At 41.7% G+C, this 19,096-nt stretch overlaps 1 protein-coding gene across 2 annotated transcripts; it reads right to left on the bottom strand.

The window, feature by feature from the left end:
* Positions 1–4,177: 4,177 nt before the first annotated feature.
* On the bottom strand, positions 4,178–17,794 carry LOC146629683 (solute carrier family 13 member 1-like). Of its 2 annotated transcripts, none has more exons than XM_085358796.1 (15): positions 17,675–17,794; positions 15,446–15,574; positions 13,719–13,855; positions 13,446–13,612; positions 13,274–13,313; positions 13,069–13,167; positions 12,800–12,964; positions 12,513–12,632; positions 11,405–11,503; positions 10,016–10,117; positions 9,750–9,841; positions 9,163–9,257; positions 6,913–7,074; positions 4,454–4,591; positions 4,178–4,312 (listed from the first exon to the last, which is right to left on the bottom strand). In XM_085358796.1, the coding sequence occupies exons 1-15, from the start codon at positions 17,792–17,794 to the stop codon at positions 4,178–4,180; spliced, it is 1,800 nt and encodes a 599-aa protein (XP_085214922.1). The 2 variants fall into 2 exon arrangements, with proteins under 2 accessions (XP_085214922.1, XP_085214923.1); XM_085358797.1 differs by having other exon boundaries at positions 12,800–12,957; positions 13,086–13,167.
* Between the last annotated feature and the right edge of the window lie 1,302 nt (positions 17,795–19,096).

Below are 19,096 nucleotides of genomic sequence, written 5' to 3'. Positions count from 1 at the left end.
ACACAGGGCCAGCCGAGCAGGCACGGGGACCATGACAGTTTAAGATGAGGGCGGACTGTATGAGGTCCTTTCCATAAACGCGAAATCTTTGCGTATCATTTTTGGCGCGTGCCACAGACGAACACGTCGCATCAGATGTTAATGAATTTACTTTGCCATGTGCGTAATTACGCGCATCCTTCTTGTTTTTGGGTTGCAGACTCATGCTCCTTGAACAAAGACAGCTGTCTGTTTTTAACAACTTCAGATGTCACAGAAGATAAAAAAACAAACAGATTTTTTTTTGTTTCCATCTTCAGTCAGGAATCGTCTGCCAGTCTCACCCTCCACTCTGAGCTCACTTGTGAACAAGACCCTAAGATACTTCAAATCCACCTCCTGGGGTAATAAGTTGTCGCTGTGCCAAAAAGTGATTTCTGATGTTTATATGTGTTTTCTTTTATGTGGAATTGGTAAATAGACTGTAGTCAACAGGATTTACAAAGGGGTTAAATAAAGACATGTCTCTCTAATATTTTTAATATTTTACCTAAATTATAACCAATCCAAACCCTTTTGGTCACGTAAACATTTTATAGAACTATTATGTTATTTTTGTTCCATTTCTCCTGCCCTCTTGGCTAAATCTCTCTTAAAAACAATTTTAATGCCAATAATCTTTTTAAGTGGATAAAAATGGGATATATGAAAGTCACTACCAAAAAACTGATTGCAGCTTCTACCTTGTGACAGGAATGTTGTTTGTGGCTGAAGAAGATGACTTGATATCATTCATGAGAGACACGTTTGACAGATGTTTCACATTTTAAAGGCCAACTAGTCATTTATCTAATCTTAATCTTATTTCATCTTTAAAATTCAAATAAAATCTTTCACTTTTTGGCAAATACCCAAAACCACTTATCAGTTTCTGGCACAATACCGGCTTCCAAACCGGCAGAATATCTTTCAAAAAAGGCGAAAAATAACAAAAGCAAAATAAACAAAACAACCTGAAATGAATCATCTTGTAATGCTGTCGCGTTCAAATGATACAATGATGCCAGAATGTCCAACACGTCACTCAGCTGTCTTCTTCACCACCTGTGACCAGTCATTTGGAAATGAGCTCTCAGTGTAAGTACCTGGGTTTGGCCACTTGGGGGGAGCAGAACAAGACAAAAAACAACAGATATGAAGGTTGTAGAAGTTGCTGCGTGGACACACTTGAAAAGTGGGCACATGCCTCTGAGGCCAGAGGCGTTCTTGGGCTTAAGAGGGTTTAATATATACAGAACTATTATTTTTCAATTACTTGAATTAAATTATTTTGGAAATGATTATAAAATTATTCCAATCTTTTGTTATTGCCTGAGTAAATCATATGCCATGTAGTGGCATAGCCTCTAAATCTAATGTGTATTTGGCAGCCATTAAGTAAAAAGCATTGACACACTGGGAGAAAGCTGCACTTTGAGTTCCTGGTTGTTAATGCTGACCCACATTTACAGCAGGTCTGCAGCTTCCAGACTAATGATAGTGGTGGATCCACAGTGTTAGCACTACTGGATCAGATGGACGCTGTCTGACATTTCTTGAGGAAAAAGGTCCCTGACTGTGGATTAGATTTAACATTTTCAAGTGTTCAGAATGTAACTGAGCAGCCCGTCTCCTTAGGGTCATTTTTGAATGCACTGCTTATGTGTGGATTTCCAGTGTGAGGAAGAACAAAACCCTACAAAAGTCTTGATGGGAAGCTTTATCAAAATGGAAAGTTAAGTTAAGTTAAGCGTAATCCTGAAAGTGGAGAGGGTCTCTGCCTCCTGAATGCAAACTGAAAGCTGAAGCAGTCAGCAAAGTGCTCTGAGGTGATACTGCACTGTGAGGTCTTTCAGATAAGATGGGGCCTGATTAATCAAAAGTTTGGATGTGAGCAGAAGGTTGTTTGAGTTTGATCATAGTTTATGTTAAAATACACATTTCATAATGTTAAATGCATTAAAAGGCAAACAAAACCTAAACAGGAAACTAGAACACTGGTAAACACAGCGCTGGGGGTCAGTGAGTTACAGGCCATCGTTAACACCTGTTAACATGTGTTAAATATGTAGCAAGCTTCATTGACATTACCTGGATTACCAGTGTTAGGAGACAGCATCACCACGTCCATCTCCGACACTGAGAAACTCTTAATGGGGAAACTGTTTACCCCCTAATGGATAAACAGCGGATTAAAGTATGAAGCTATCATTATAGGGTCTTTACCTTATAATGTAAAGCACCCTGAGACTGTTGTTGTGATTTGGTACAGTACCTGAAGTGAACTGAATTCAGTGGGTCCTGCTCAAGCATCAGCTGGAACCACCAACACAGCTGCTCTCTTTGGTAGTCATTTTTTTATGTGTGTGCAACCTTCGTTATCTGAGATTACAGACGTCTCTTTAAGCTGAAGTGATGTGTTGATGGTAAAAATAAGAACATTACTGTTATTTCAAAGCTTTAATGAACTTTGAATTATTTCATAATTCCTTTATGTGTCACGCTACTGAGTCTGTGACTCAGTGTTTTGTGTTCATTGGTTAATTATTGTTATTTGGTTCTCTTTGTTTTCTGCTTGTGTTATATTCTTAGTTCCTAGGTTTCTGTCACTTTGCCTTCCCCGTGTTCCACGTCTAGTCACTCTTGTCTCCATGTTCCCTCTGTCTCCCCAGTCAGTCATGTCTCCATGTCTAGGTGTAAAGTCTGTCTTTGTGAATGTCTCATGTCTCCTGTTTTATTTTGATAGTCCTTGTGCTGTGTTCCAGTGTATCTAATTTCGCTTCCCCTTGTCTCATTATGTCTGATTAGCCCCCAGCTGTGTTTCCCTCCTGTTTCCCTTTCCCTCGTTACTCCCTTGTGTATTTAAGCCCTGCGTTCTCCTTTGACCTTAGTTATGTTGTACCACTCCATGTGCTGTGTGCGATGGCCTGTAACTCACTGACCCCCAGCGCTGTGTTTACCAGTGTTCTAGTTTCCTGTTTAGGTTTTGTTTGTCTCTTGTTTTTGCTACAGCACAATAAAAGCTGCGTCTTTGAGTTCATCCTTCTGTGTCCATGAGTTTGGGTCCTCATCCTGCCCACCACAGCGCCAAACCTTGACGTTATTAAGCTCTATCTTGGAGAAACACACATTTGATTAACCTTTCATATGTGTTGGTGGAGGAGATATTGTGTTATCCCAGAGTAGCTGACTTTTACAAGCAGAGGAAGGGCACGAGACTTTTCCCTAGCTGTGCGTTTCCATATGAAGGTCAACCAAAACCAGTTCACTCAGAATCTCACAGGAAAATCAAACTAGAAGTCAGAGAAACACAGTTTATTGAAAACTTTAAAAAACAAAACACACACATATCCAAACTTCTCCTGTTGGGTTTACACAAATCCCTGAGCCAGTCAAAAATGTGCTACTTCCATTGTGGTATCCCAGCTTTTGCCAGAGACAGGATTTAAGAAGGACGCATAGAATTGAACCCTGATTAGAAATCTATAGAAAAGGGAAGAACAACAGAGCCCCAGTTAACAGCTAAAAGTGAAAACATATGAACTAATCAGCGTATTGCATAGATGCATGCCGAGTGGCAGCAACCTTTTCTCCCTTCTTATGGGTTATGGCATTAGTGAAACAGGGTCACTACACAAATTTTCCAGTGTGCAGGTTTACTGTTGTGGAGTGGCGTATTTAAACCCTAACAAAATCCTTATCAGAGTCTAACAATAAGTGTAAGTGAAATAAAAAAAAACACAAGAAAGCACAGAAAATGAAGGTCTTGAAGGAAACGAACGATGATGTGCTTTTTAACAAACTGACTGATTCTGACAGCAACCCTCCAACTTCCTGCACGTTTCATACTAATGCAAAATGACACCTGATGAATAACTGTGAGAATCTGGTGGCATCTTACAAAACTGCATTAATTACACTCCAGGATGACGTTTACCTTCCAGAAAAACCCAACTTCACTTTGCAGCTCCTGGCCCATGAACTCAAACTAAAGAGATAGATCTTTTAAACTAAACAAACATAAATATTAATATTTTATTTTATTTTTAACAGCTTTTAACTTTAGTTTATAGCCTGTCTAACATCACTCTAGCAAGAATCTCCTTGGAGTCTCTATAAGGATTCTGACCACTGAAAACTAAGTTCCAGGGTCCGCTCATCAAGGTGTCGTGGAGTTGAAGGTCGGTGCCCACTCAGGGTATGTATCCAGCGAAAACAGAGGAATTCCCCAAGTTGCCATGGCCAGCAGGAGGGAGAGGACTCCGATCGTGTTGACACCAAGCCCCGCCTTCACCTGCAGCAGACATGATCAGACACGAGGCTTGCAGTCAAGGATGAATGTTATACAGATGTTTCTTGTGAATTATGGCCAGCATACATTTAGTGAAAGAGTTATTTCTAGTGTCTGCTTCTCTTTTCTTATCAAAGAACTCACCATATCCATGATAGTGATGTGTCCATAGGCATACACCACAGCATTGGGCGGGTTGGACACTGGCAGGAGGAAGGAGAAGGATGTGCACAGGGTGGCAGGGATCAGGATGTACAACGGGTTGACGTGTATGGCCTCGGCCTGAAGCGAGAACAATCTTCATAAAGCGCTTTGAGTGCTCAGAGTAGAAAAGCACTATATAAGAACCAGTCCATTTGATAATAATTTCACTAATTTCATAAATTAGTGAAATAACAGTCTCTAGTGTTCCATACACAGTAGTGTCATTGATGCTGACTAGCTGGAAATAAACCACTTGTTTTGTGGCAGGTCAGACAAAAAAGACTGTATGTTAAAGATGGAAATAGCCAACCTGACATCACCCTTTTATTTGGGAATTCAGTGTTGGCTACAGTGGCTTGCAAAAGTATTTGGCCCCCTTGAACTTTCCCACATTTTGTCACATTACAGCCACAAACATGAATCAATGTTATTGGAATTCCACGTGAAAGACCAACACAAAGTGGTGCACACGTGAGAAGTGGAACGAAAATCATACATGATTCCAAACATTTTTTACAAATAAATAACTGCAAAGTGGGGTGTGCGTAATTATTCAGCCCCCAGAGTCAATACTTTGTAGAACCACCTTTTGCTGCAATTCCAACTGCGGCGCTCGAAAATCTGTCAAATGTTTCAGTACGACTTTGCTAAGCTACGAAGCCGCACCGCTTGATGGATTGTCGGAGCATTGCGGCTATCGTAGGCGGAGCCTCGCGGAGTGATACGTACTGTGCTTCAACATAATATTACCATATTGTGTGTGTATAACCTCTTTTTAAGTTTAGTGGATATTATACATGGTTATGCTGAGGATATGTCGGCCAGTTTCCACTGGAAACGCCTTTTGGTTAAACTGTCAGCGAGGAATTTGCATGCACATAAAAACAGCTGCTTGTTTAAGTGAAAATGCATTGATGTTTGTTTGTTTGTTTGTTTGTTTGTTTGTTTGTTTTTTGCACTAATAAAGTTGTGGAGTTGCGAAATATTTTTTTTAGTTTGAATTATATCGTTATCGCAAATTTTCAAATGTATATCATGATAAATATTTTTGGTCATATCAACCTGCTCTAGTCCCGTTTGCAGTTTTCCACAAGCCATGTGGGGGACACAGCAAACATGTGGAAGAAGGTGCTCTGGTCAGATGAGACCAACATGGAACTTTTTGGCTAAAATGCAAAACGCTATGTGTGGAAAACTAACACTGCACATGACTCTGAACACACCATCCCCACTGTCAAATATGGTGGTGGCAGCATCATGCTCTGGGGGTGCTTCTCTTCAGCAGGGACAGGGAAGCTGGTCAGAGTTGATGGGAAGATGGATGGAGCCAAATACAGGGCAATCTTGGAAGAAAACCTCTTGGAGTCTGCAAAAAACTTGAGACTGGGGTGGAGGTTCACCTTCCAGCAGGACAACGACCCTAAACATAAAGCCAGGGCAACGATGGAGTGGTTTAAAACAAAACATATCCATGTGTTAGAATGGCCCAGTCAAAGTCCAGATCTAAATCCAATCGAGAATATGTGGCAAGATCTGAAAACTGCTGTTCACAAACGCTGTCCATCTAATCTGACTGAGCTGGAGCTGTTTTGCAAAGAAGAATGGGCAAAGATTTCAGTCTGTAGATGTGCAAAGCTGGTAGAGACAGACCCTAAAAGACTGGCAGCTGTAACTGCAGCAAAAGCTGGTTCTACAAAGTATCGACTCAGGGGCTGAATAATTACGCACACCCCACTTTGCAGTTATTTATTTGTAAAAAATGTTTGGAATCATGTATGATTTTCGTTCCACTTCTCACGTGTGCACCACTTTGTGTTGGTCTTTCACCTGGAATTCCAATAAAATTGATTCATGTTTGTGGCTGTAATGTGACAAAATGTGGGAAAGTTCAAGGGGGCCGAAAACTTTTGCAAGCCACTGTATGTTGGCTTTTTGGAACCAGAGGCTGGCATTTACAGACGAGAGAGAGCGGGCAGCTCATTGTGTCAAACGTGGTTAGCAGAGTATGTCCACAGTCGCACATATCAGGTAATTAACACTTAGAAATTTGCAAGAAACTACGCAAAAAATTGTGTGAAAAGTTTGTCCTTGAAGAAATTGATTTAGAAAAAAATGAAGTTGGTGTCAAGCGATGAGCTGGTTTAGTGGACGCTCATATTCAAGACAAGCAAAGCTTCGGTCAACGGGTCTGTAGGATGGCAACTGCTTATCCCTTAGTGGTTTGTTGGTTAGCTACAGTCAAAGAAATTAGGGTTAAAGGGAGGGACCGTAAACTGAGGGACTCCTCAGTGTAAGATAAACGAAGATTATTTTCAACTGTGAATCATGCAAAGCTACTCTAGTAGACTGAGAGAATCAAATTTTCCGCAGATCTGTACAATATAAAACACTGAACTAACCAGAGGAGAGAGAATGGGGAGGAAGATGGTGATGGTGGCGGCGTTGCTGGTCACTTCTGTTAGCGTGGTGACAATGAGACAGGCAATTGTGACTGTTGCTAAGACCGGGAGGTCGCCCAGAGGTGTCATCAGCCTGGCCACCCACAAAGAGAGACCTGACTCCTGCACACACAAACAAACACACACGTTAAGCAGATTTTATACCAGCTTTAATGTATCTAACAGTTCTTTTTGTTAAACTAAGGGACAGGTCAGTTCTTTCAACTTCTGAAGAGACTAGTTTCTTTGGCTCACCTTTTCTATACATCATGTTGGTGTAGACACTATAAAAGATGGACATAGGTACCTGTGGTGTGATTGAGACACGGCGGGTCCAGAGGTTGCTCTTTAGAGTCAACTTTATTATAAACGGCTGCAGCTCTCGGCTGTCAGACGCTCATTCATCACACTACACTTACAACAATTTACACCTCTGCTTCCCCATGTTTTAACACTGGGGGTGCCCCGGTACCATTACATCAACCACTGGTTTCTGAAGGCCCATTTTGAAGATTTGACATGACGTTTGTGGACACTTGACCAGATGCGATGAGGACGTGCTGGTCTGACAGTGAAACCATTTGTTCATTAGTTAATGATTTCAATTTTAGACAAATCATAGCCAATAAATTTCAGAAGGTTGATTCTGTTCACCTGGACGTGGTGTTTTCAGTGGGAGAAACATTTCGTCACTCAGGGAGGAACGCTGGTTTAAGTGGGGAGTCAAGGAGACCATTTAGGTGAAAGGGAAAAGACCATCTCTGAATTGAGGAGGGGGCCTAAGGGCACATCTTTGTGATTGCAGCCGTTCCCTAACTCTCTGTGAATGGTACTCATGGGCAACGATCAGTGATCTTTGATCAATGGTTGTTGATCGATGGTCATGACAATTTGCATATTAATGGTCAAGGAACTGACCTCCCAGCTTATTGTTCATTCAGTGGTGCTAGTTTCAGTTATCGTACAAATGTACTGGTCATAAGGTTGGAAACCTGCAGTCAGCTGAGACTGAGTAATGAATAGGGATGGGTACCGGTGTTCTGACATAAACGGTAGTAACCAGACCGAAGAGCAGCACACATTTCTGTGCTTTTCTTTTTTTTACTGAGATGTCATACACTTTGGATTCTAGCCAATCATTTTACCTTTCCGAGGATAGTAGGCGGGCCCAGGTACGTACGTTCTTTTAGAGCAGAGCTACAGATTAAAAATGCCCAAAGTGAAGTGGTCAAAGTCTGGCTGTACTTCACAGCAAAAGATGCAAACTCAGCAGCAACAAGTGCTTTAAGCTGATACTGTGATACTGTCAAAGGAGGTAACACCTTGAATCCGATGAAACACCTGGTGACGCATAGCGTTTTTTTTAAAAGCCGAGAAATGCACCGTATTTGATAGCTTGCTGCGAGACCTCACAACGAGCGCATCTACTGCGGGTGTGGTGCCTGTTATCTGACCCGGAGTTAGCAACATCCCCCAAAAACCCGAAGAGGAGAGTCCTGGCCCCTAGCCCTGCCAGTGTAGCAGAAATGATGAGGATGATGATGCAGCAGCAGCCGTTCTTCTCTGCGTGAGTAGCTTAATGTTGTTCATGTGTAATTTACGTTGAGTAGGCTAACCACGTGATTACATTAATGCATGTAAGGTGAACTAGCAAACACCGTCGTAGCTACATGCGGCTGTCCTCTTGTTTGATGGCAGATACTCCCTTCACCCTGGCCAAAAAGGCTAAAATGACCAAAGAAAAAGAGGGAAACAGCTGAACATGAGAGGTTTTTGGACAAAGTTTGTGTTTTTTCCATTGTTTAAGCACTGCTTCCAGCCAAGAGTGATACCATATATCCCTATAGCTGCAGAAAAGGCTAACATTGTTATCTTTTTACAAAAAACAGCTAAACATGACAGATTTTAGGACAAAGTTTGTGTTCTTGATTCTTTAAGAACCGATTCGAGCACCGTTTAAGCACTGGCACCGTTTCAAAAGTACTGGTTTGGTACTGGTATTGGATAAAACCTAAATGATACCCATCCCTAGTAACGAAGTAGTGAAAATTCCTGTCATTCCCAATGATCTACACCAGAGTGCTGATTTTTGTCTGGACCTGAGATTTTTCTGTGTTAGCTGTGAAAACTTTACAATGTTTGCATCAAATTTCTTCTTGGTCTGTACGAGGAAACTGTTCTGGATGTATTGTGATTTGTATTTCAGCATACCTCTGCACCTTTAGCGAGGGCAAAGCCTCCACCAACCAGCAGGGCAACTTGCCACGGCATGGAGGCCTGAAACTCTTTCCAAGAGATCATCGCCTCTGAATTGAGAGAAAAAAACATATTTACTGGGACTGATGCTGAAAAACAGACGTGTTAAATGATTGTTAAAACTTTACTGATTGTTGGTATTCACACATTTCTTTGCAGCCTCAAGTTTTTATATCTCTTTTATGTAAAAGCTTGATATGCATAGGGCGCAATAACCAAATAAGTGAGATTAATGTGGTGTAGGAAAACTGCATTAAGAAGAATTAAGAAAAACCAACCTGAGTAAATCTACAGTATTTAATCCTGACCCATTATGCTAATTCCTGCTCCTTATTCTTGGAGCAGTTTTGCATGACTCAGTTAATAATTCTTATTTATCTCACAGTGGTCTGTGGTGTAGCCCCTTGGTTTAAAGTTTGCCTGAAACAAGGTTTCAACTGTAACTGATTGGTTGCCCTTCATAAACAAAAATGTTGAGAGTACTTGTGTTAGCCTTCAACATCCGACTAAACAACAAGCCACATTTCATACATATTTCACACCATATTTTCTGGAGGGTCCGTGAGCAGGTACAAAGAAGAGGAGGACGCCCAGCACCAGAGCCACAGTGGCATCTGTGATGTAGTTGGATTTACTGAAAAACAGAAAAAGGGATCAGCTGGGTCATGGTTCATTGCTGCTGTGAAAAATCATAAAAATGCATGTTTCCCAAAGAATCTCGTCTTTGTCATTGTATCATTTGTATCGTATTGTTTGTGGGAATAATTTTGAATAATTTCCAAGGCAATAAAAGAAGGTTGTGACTCACTGAGGGAAGAGGGAACCCCAGCCGGGTACAAAACCTGGAGATCTGGTCAACCACAACAAAACCATCACCACAAAAACCACCCCGGTGAAGATCTCCTGAGAACTGGAGAGAGGGAACGAATGAATGTGTGAATGCATAAATTATCATAGGAATGTCTTTCTGTCAATAACTGATCAACAAGTAAAATGAATGACAGCATTGGCATGACAACTAACCATCTAAGGTACTGTAAAACGCTGTGGATAGTTAAATAAATACATGAATAAAAATATGGCTCTTTAAATGTGATATATATATATATATATCACATTTATATATACATATATATATATATATCACATTTATATATAAAAAAAAAAAAAACACCCAGCACGCCCCTGCGGGCGGTTTATCCTTCAAGCTCGGGTCCTCTACCAGAGGCCTGGGAGCTTGAGGGTCCTGCGCAGTATCTTAGCTGTTCCCAGGACTGCGCTCTTCTGGACAGAGATCTCCGATGTTATTCCCGGGATCTGCTGGAGCCACTCGCCTAGCTTGGGAGTCACCGCACCTAGTGCTCCGATTACCATGGGGACCACCGTTACCTTCACCCTCCACATCCTCTCGAGCTCTTCTCTGAGCCCTTGGTATTTCTCCAGCTTCTCGTGTTCCTTCTTCCTGATATTGCTGTCATTCGGAACCGCTACATCGATCACTACGGCCATCTTCTTCTGTTTGTCTACCACCACTATGTCCGGTTGGTTAGCCACCACCATTTTGTCCGTCTGTATCTGGAAGTCCCACAGGATCTTAGCTCGGTCATTCTCCACCACCCTTGGGGGCATCTCCCATTTTGACCTCGGGACTTCCAGGTTATACTCGGCACAGATGTTCCTGTACACTATGCCGGCCACTAGCTCATTCATATATATATATATATATATATATATATATATATATATATATATATATATATATATATATATATATATATATATATATATATATATATATATATATATATATATATATATATGAATGAGCTCCTCAGTCCTTGTGGCCATTGATCAATGGTCAAACAATTTGCATATTAATGGTCATGAAGCTGACATCACAGTCCACTGTCAGGCCGTGGTGCCAGTTTTGATCATTATGCAGAACTATTTATAAGGTTGGGGAAACCTGCAGTCAACTGAAACTGAAGAAGTCCCTTGGATGACACTGAAAACGCTACGTCCAGATTCTGGGATTTCTTAGCTGGATGATTGAGCATGCATTAAGACCCAGTGTAAATCCCTAACCAACATCCTGTATCACCAACACCGCATAAATGACCACGCATGAATGAATAAATGATCAAACTGATTACTTTGATGAATAAACGAGTGCGTAAATAAACGAATGAGAGATCACCTAATGGCTCCCAGCTTCTTGTACTCATCTTCCAGCACCTTTTTCACCGCCCTCTCTCTGTCAGACTGCTCTCCCCGACACTGCCACAGGAACTTGAAGCTGCATGAGACAGTGTGTGTGTGTGTGTGTGTGTGTGTGTGTGTGTGTGTGTGTGTGTGTGTGTGTGAGTGTGTGAGCGAGAGAGAGAAATTTCATTTTAATCTTGCAAATTTTACTATTTAAGTCAAACTGATGATAAAATTCCATCTTTGCACTAAAATAATCTGGAGTAAGAGAAACACTTTGTATGCAGGAGTGATTTGTTTTCCTGGATCTTCTTGGATTCTGGAGACAGAGACTGTGTCTACTTAAAGAGAGGCTTAAAAATGTCATTTTTGTTAAATCTCTAGTTAGATCTAGATCAGGTGACCATGAACCAATCTTTAGTTATGCTGCCAACTATGCCCATACTTCCCATCATGCACTGAGGACTGTAGTTGTCTATGTTCTCCAGTTTAGCCTTCTCCTCTCTTTTATCCTCACTTCCTAACCAGTCACAGTTGATGGCTGCCCCTCCCTGAGTTCTTCCTGTTGTTAGTGATGCCTGCTCTGTTATGTCCTGAAGTCATACTACCAAATATAAATGGAGATGCATATAAGACACTTTTTCTGGGAATACTGCAGATTTTTGGAAGATGCTTTGGCATTCTTCTATTTGGTGAGGATTGGACTTTAAAAATAAAAATCGTACCTTTAACCTATTGTAAATGCGGTAGCAAAACATAATACAAACTCTCAAATAGCATGTATATGTTCTTTAGTTTTCTCTGAAAAGCTGCCGGAAACTTCTGCTTAAGTTTAAGTTTAAAGTTAGTCAGACATTTCTGTTAAAGATGCCAACAACTGATTCATCATCAGAGCTTTGAACTATAATAAATCTTCACAATAATAAAACACATATATAACACATGTGATGATGCTTCCACTAATTGATTAATGCAAAGAAATCAGAATAGGATGATGAAACTGATAAAACAGAATAACAAATGGAGTGTGCATAAAGAGTAGTCAGAGTAGAATAGCACTGATAGCAGGTGATTGGCTCTGCAGATGGTATGCTGACACTCACTCTGAGCCAATGAAGAGCCAGTACAGCCAGAACCATGTCAGCAGCAGCATGATAACACTGATGGGCAGGCACAACAGGAGCCAGTTGGCAAAGTTGATGCTGTTGCAGTCTGGGTAAACGCTGAATGTAAAGACAGTGGATTCAAAAACATTATTTTTAAAGGAGTCTTTCAATCATTATTTCATTCTAGCTGTGCAGCAGACTGAATTAACCGAACACTGAAGGCAACATTAATCCCACCACTGCCAATATGTCTCATTAACATACACCTGATGTGAGACACTCACTGGTTGAGGTACTCAGAGAATATGAGGTTAGCAGAGGTTCCCGGCAGCGTGGTGATGCCACCAATGCTGGAGGAGTAGGCGATGCCGATGCACATGGCTTTGCATAGCATCCGGCCCTGCCGACGCCTGCAGGAGGCCGTGGGTACGTTCTCTGCAGCCTGTAAGACAAAATGCGGAGAAATCAAGACAGAGAAGCAGAAATAGCGGAAGTAGCAGAACATGTATGAGCACTGGAAAAATATCAAAGAATAATTTTATTCTGTGTTTGTTTGGTGCTTTTTTGCACCTCGTCTGCTGCAGGCTGCGACTCTGCTGGTATTTGAACAGAAGTGAAGGTTTCTGTGGGGACATCTGGCTCTGTGCTGTCACTGAGAGAGGAATAAGGGATTCAACTGCTCTTCAAGCACATCAGAAACAAAAACTTAGAACACCCTGAACCCAGAGGGCAGCAGTGAATCCCCATGCTTTACATACCTCAGAGCTTCTTTATTTTTTGCAGTACAGTTGTTGATTTCTGGAAAAATGACAGATTATAGTCAGGGCCACAAGTTCCATCCTACTGTAAGCTCAAAAACACACAGCTATCTCACACTTTTAATTATATTTTGTGCTTTTATAAAGTAAAGTATACTGTCTGTGCAGGTACCGTCCAGCTCCAGGGTAGGGTTGTCTTCACCAGAGTATCCCTCTTCATTCGCCTTTAGAATCTGTTGGAGAACAGCATCTACGATGGGCATCACCATGGTAACAGCTGATGTGTTTTGGACCCACATTGAGAGGAAGGCACAGCCGGACATGAAGCCAAGCAACAACCTGAAGGAGACAGTGGTGTGTTCAAAAAGCAACAATGGAGCCTTCACACTTAAATCTCGAAGAAATACAAAATTTGAATCCAACAGCAGAGAACGAAGATGCTCACCAAGCAGGGTTGACCCCCACCAAGGTGACGAGCCTCAGGGCGACTCTGCGGTGGAGGCCCCACTTCTCGATGGACGTGGCAAGGCAGACAACACCCACAAGCAGGAAGTGGAAGTTATTAAAATACTCCTTTGCCACCTAGAGGAGAAAAGGGATTTTAGAACAGAGAGCTGCTATAGAGTAATTGAGGAAGAGGAGTAAAAATTTAAGCCCATTTTCAAATTTGAGTTTGTGGCCAATGAATATGTTATACAGGGAGTTAACAAGTAACAGATAAACCAATTAAAAATACAACTTTAAAAAGATAATAATTGGATGAGCATAAAGAAGAGTCCAAGTGTCCAAGAATAAAAACATTTATTTGCAAATAAGAACAAGGCCTGCTCTGCTGTAGGCCCATAAGACGCAGGAGGTGCCATGCTGGTCACTTGCAATGTGTGTCAGGCATCAGTAAGGGGTGGAGACCCTTGCAGTCTGATCGTTGGCTTTCGAGGTTGGGTATGGGGACATGGAACATGACCTCTCTGGTGATGAAGGAGCCTGACATAGTGCATGAGGCTGAGACACACTGGCTTGTTTTAGAGGCTTCTGGGGTGGATGAGATTCACTCTGTGTTCCTAAAAGCTTCAGATGTTGTAGAGCTCTCTTGGTTGACATACCTTGGAACACTGGATGGAGAACTGGGATTGGCAGACCGAAGATGACGTGGCTCTGCTGGCTTCATCAGTTGGTGGCCTCCAGCTCACACTGGAGCACTGGACCAGTTTGCAGCCAAGTGGCAGAAATGAGAATCCAGAAAGGGTGGCGTGCTCACTCTGGATTAGGGGTGACTTGCTGCCCCAGGTGGAAGAGTTTAACTATCACAGGGTCTTGTTAATGAGTGGGGCGAGAGGGGAGTGAGAGATTGAGGGACTGTCTGTAGTGATGCAGATGCTGTACTGGTCATTCGTATTAAGGAGAGAGGTGAGTACACAAGCTACCTATGGTCACAAGTTCTGGATAGTGACCAAACAAAGAAGACTGTGGATACAAACGGCAAAATTAACTTTCTCCAAAGAGTGGTTGGCATCTCCCTTAGAGATAGGGTGAGGAGTTCAGTCATTTGAGAGGGGTTCAGAGTAAAACTCCTAGTCCTCCATCTCAAAAGGAGCTACTTGAGGTGGCTCGGGCCTCTGATTAGAATGCATCCTGGGCCCCTACTGGGTGAGGTGTTCTGGGCGTGTAGCACCGGAAGGAGGCCCTAGGGCAGGCCCAGGCCACGCTGGAGAGATGATGTTGCTCAGCTTGCCTGGGAACATCCATCCATCTATCGCATATGGATGGATGGATGGAAGAAGAGGGCCGTTTTAGGATTTTTAAGATCACACGAGGGACAAGCAAATTGGAAAAGAAGCAGGAATATGCTGAAAACTTCAGGTGGGCATGGGCGCTCCCCAGAATGGCATGGCGGAGTACCTGTTTGACAAACACACTCTTGGCAAAGAGAGCAGCTAAATCTCTCACACCACATTTACTACAGCTTATGTGTATTTGTATCTTGCTTCAAAATGAAAAGCCATCTGCATGTTGCTGGTTAGACCTTTAAAGTTATTACTCATGTTATTATTATTGTAGGCAGAACCAGAACCAGAGCAACACACCTGCTGCTGTGCATTCATAAAGAATAACAACTCTCAACGCATCAACACTTTGTCCTGTGTAACTGTGATTACTAACAGAAGGACTCACATTGGAGGACGACATGATGCCAAAGAGGGGGAAGAGAATGGCGGGGAGCATGGCCGTCATGGACAGTGGAATCACCTCCGTCACCCAGTATATCGCCATCAGCATCATCACAAAGCCACATTCTGCCTCCTACAGGGAAAACACATTAAGATGATTACACACACACACACACACACACACACACACACACACACACGTGCAGAAGTTAGAGACGGTAAACTAGAGTCACTCAGCAACCACTTCAAAACACCTTCAGGTAATTATTTGGGTTGTTGAAGCATTGTCTAAATGTAGCTTAATTCTTATTGTTATACTTCTGCATGTATGTATCTTTGCTTTTGCAGATCATTTCAATGCTGCGCCTTTTTTAAAACAAATAATACAAATTCCAAAAAACCCCCCAAGAAAACTGGATCTGTACTGAAATTATCCAGAAAGAACCAGTTTTGTTTATTCAGTTTTTTTAAATTTAATATTTTTATGGATAAATTTCACAGTATTTTATACTCGTTGCATTTTCAAAAACAGGATCGTTACTTTTTGTAAAACACATTTGAGGGAAGTTTTCATTTTCCATTACTGCATGCCCTCACACATCAAAATGATTTAGCCTAAGCAGTAACTGAGGAAAGGCAATGCTAATGGTGTATCAATCTTTCCTCAGGCACCGCTTCTTCTACACGTCCTGGGGGAGGGAAGCTCATCTCCAATTATCCTTTCAGCACACCGCACCACTCTTTGGTGAGCTTTGTGGTTGTAAGCGGTGCTGTTGCCATACCACGTGGTGATGCGTCCAGTGAGGATGCTCTCAAAGGCACAGCGGTAGAAGGCCCCGAGGATGCAGGAGCTCTTGCCGAATATCTTCAGTCTCCTGAAAAAGAAGAAGCGCTGCTGCGCCTTCTTCACTGTTTAGTTTGTGTGTACTGACTATTGAATGCTGAGCTGTAATCTGCAAACAGCATTCTCTCTGACGTGTCTCTCTTCTCCGGGTGCGAGAGGGCAGTATGTAGTGTCAGGGCTGTGGCATCATCAGTGGGCCTGTTGTGGCGGTATGTAGCGGTTCCAGTGAGTCGGGCAGTACAGAGCAGATGAAGTCCCCGACCAGCCTTTCAAAGCGTTTGCTCATGATGGGGGTCAGAGATACCGGTCGCCAGCCGTTTAAGGAAGAGGAAGGAAGAGATGGTGGAGGGTTTGGGTACAGAGACGATGGTGGCCGTTTTGAAGCAGGCTGGGACTACAGACAGAGAGAGGGAAAGGTTGAAGATGTGTGTAAACACTCCAGCCAGCTGAGCCGCGGTTGATTTGAGGACACAGCCGGGAATCCCGTCTAGACCAGTAGCTTTGCCTGCGTTCACTCGTCCTCAGACACAGTGTGCACGCTGACATCATCCATGACGCGCACACTTTCCGGTCTCATGGTGTTCGCTGAGTTTAAGCTTTTGTTTGAGGCCTGTGTTTGGGTCGTCATCCTGCCTGCCACACAGCGCTACACGACAGAAGCTCTACTTGGAACTTTGTTAAGATCCGCCAATGCAGAATATGATATTTTGCCATTTTTAAAGGGGTCTTAAACATTTGATCAGTACTGTAGTCTAAATTCAAATTTAGACTGAAATAAAGTTTAGATTCCCATGTACTAATATAATTAGCTCAAGGTTGCCTTTCACAAGAAAAGCTGGTAGAAACAAACACCTTTTACTTGCTTTCTACTTTCTTCTAATTTGCAATCCTGTTATTTTTTAAACCTAAATTGTAAAAAATGACCTTGAAGTATCATTTTATGTGTTTTCATTTTATGAAAGTATATAAACTTTTATTTATGGCCATTATTAGAAAAGGATCAAGGGTCAGCTGGCACTATGCACAAAGGTCTGTTAGCCGTATTTATAGTGACGGGAAAAAGTGTAAAAGATCTCGTAGTGCTTAGAGTTGAAAAAAGTGTATAAGTACAAATCCATGACTGGCTGATAGGAAAGCAAATAAAGAGCCAACGTAAACTTAATAAAGCACAGAGACTGTTCAGATCATCACAAAAACTCTACAATAGCTACAACCTACTGAGATCATATCATAAAGTTTATGTGCTATACAATTAAAACTAGCAGTGGCAACATATTTCACAATATGCAATTAATGATAGGAGCTGCTTAAAAACACTGATCAGTGCAATTTCAGTTAAATTAAACCGTTATGGAGCGGATACAGTTCCCGTCATATTTGTGCACGCACCTTTGTTCTGATGACCAGAGGAAGAGGGAGCAGCAGCAGCGGCGTGAGGATGATCAGGAGAAGACTGTGATAGTTCCACAGTGCTTCGCTCAGCTTCGTCAGCATCCTCCTGTCTCCCATCGATTTCGTCTCTCCTGCAGGATCCTGCTGTGACCCCGCAGTTATTTGGCTGTGATATGTTAGAGAGGGTAATGATTGACTGAGAATGACAAGCTGGAAACCGGTTTGGGGAAGTCATCAAACTACTGGAAGCTTCATTTTACATTTCCATATCAGTTTTCTTGAGCAAGATACAAAAGCTCATTAGTAACTGTTGGTTATCTCTCCACTAAGACAAAGGTCAGATGTTAATGTGACAAGGCTTTTCATTTATTTCAAGTGTGGTGCTTGAAAGGGTCAATGTCAGTAGTTTCTCTGACATAAAAAACAAAATATAAAGCATGTAAAGATACTTACTGAGAATAATTTTTACTAAAATGCGCATAGCAAATATACATACACAGACCTAAAAAGTTGCTTCCAGCGTGCGATATGATATTGTATGTGTACATGGTTTGGTGAGCTCTAAGGTTTTCCTCCTTCAGTTCATAGGGAAAACTCTTTCATTTACCCTGATTTTTAAGGATTTATCTATTTGATCCTGGTGTGAAATATTTAGACACAATATTTATTTGCTAGAATGTCGACTTGCATCATTTCCAGTCCTCATTATATTTTAAGAAAGAATAAAGACTGTTATATAATTAATGTTGAATATTCAGCAACAATTTAAAAGCAGGCACCAAAAGTATGCATGATATGTGAGTATATGCCTAAGTCACGAAACTTACTAGCTCATTGTGTAAAGTTGAGTCTTAATCTATACTCCAAAGAACATGCATCAGCATGACATGGCCCCCTGCTGACGGTAGTATATTTGTCTTGTGTCTGGCTATAAGTGTGAGAATTCCAACAACTTCTGCTATCTTTTAACTTGTTATCTTGAAAACCTCAGAGATCCATTAAAGTTTAGCTGAGTTTATGTCTGTTTCTTTTGACCCACAACTAATAACTAAACAAAATTCAGGAAAATATAAAAAAAACCCAACTTTCCAGATGGAATGTGCTGACAGCACACAAACCACTTCACTTTATAAGTTAGACTTTAATGTCATTAAGAGATTTTTGTGTAAAACTCTTGAGTCACCCTCATTTCTTTCTATTTTGCTTTCAATGAGCCAGAGCTGAGATACAGTTCCCCACCTTTACATTTCAAAGCTTTTCTTTGGACAGTGGCTGCTGTTTCACTCAGTCCAGTCCTTGTACCTCACTATTTTCAGAGGAATGTTTGCTTTGCTTATTAAGCCACACTGACCTATGACAGACTAAACACTGACCTATGAATCATTCAACCATTAAAAAAGCCACCTAACTCAAAGAATG

Source organism: Diplotaxodon limnothrissa, linkage group LG7 (genome assembly GCF_057381915.1).
Source record: "Diplotaxodon limnothrissa isolate DT_005_m linkage group LG7, D_limnothrissa_male_GT1.1, whole genome shotgun sequence".
NCBI classification, from domain to species: Eukaryota; Metazoa; Chordata; class Actinopteri; order Cichliformes; family Cichlidae; genus Diplotaxodon; species Diplotaxodon limnothrissa.
This window is presented reverse-complemented; position numbering and strand designations above follow the sequence as displayed.

Coding starts and splice junctions, on each gene's coding strand:
- LOC146629683 (XM_085358796.1), bottom strand. CDS start 17,794: ATGGGAGACAGGAGGATGCTGACGAAGCTGAGCGAAGCACTGTGGAAC. Junction 9,258..9,749: donor CGGACCCTCCAGAAAATATG/GTGTGAAATATG, acceptor CTCTCAATTCAG/AGGCGATGATCTCTTGGAAA. Junction 4,592..6,912: donor TCCCCATTCTCTCTCCTCTG/GTTAGTTCAGTG, acceptor TTCTCGCTTCAG/GCCGAGGCCATACACGTCAA.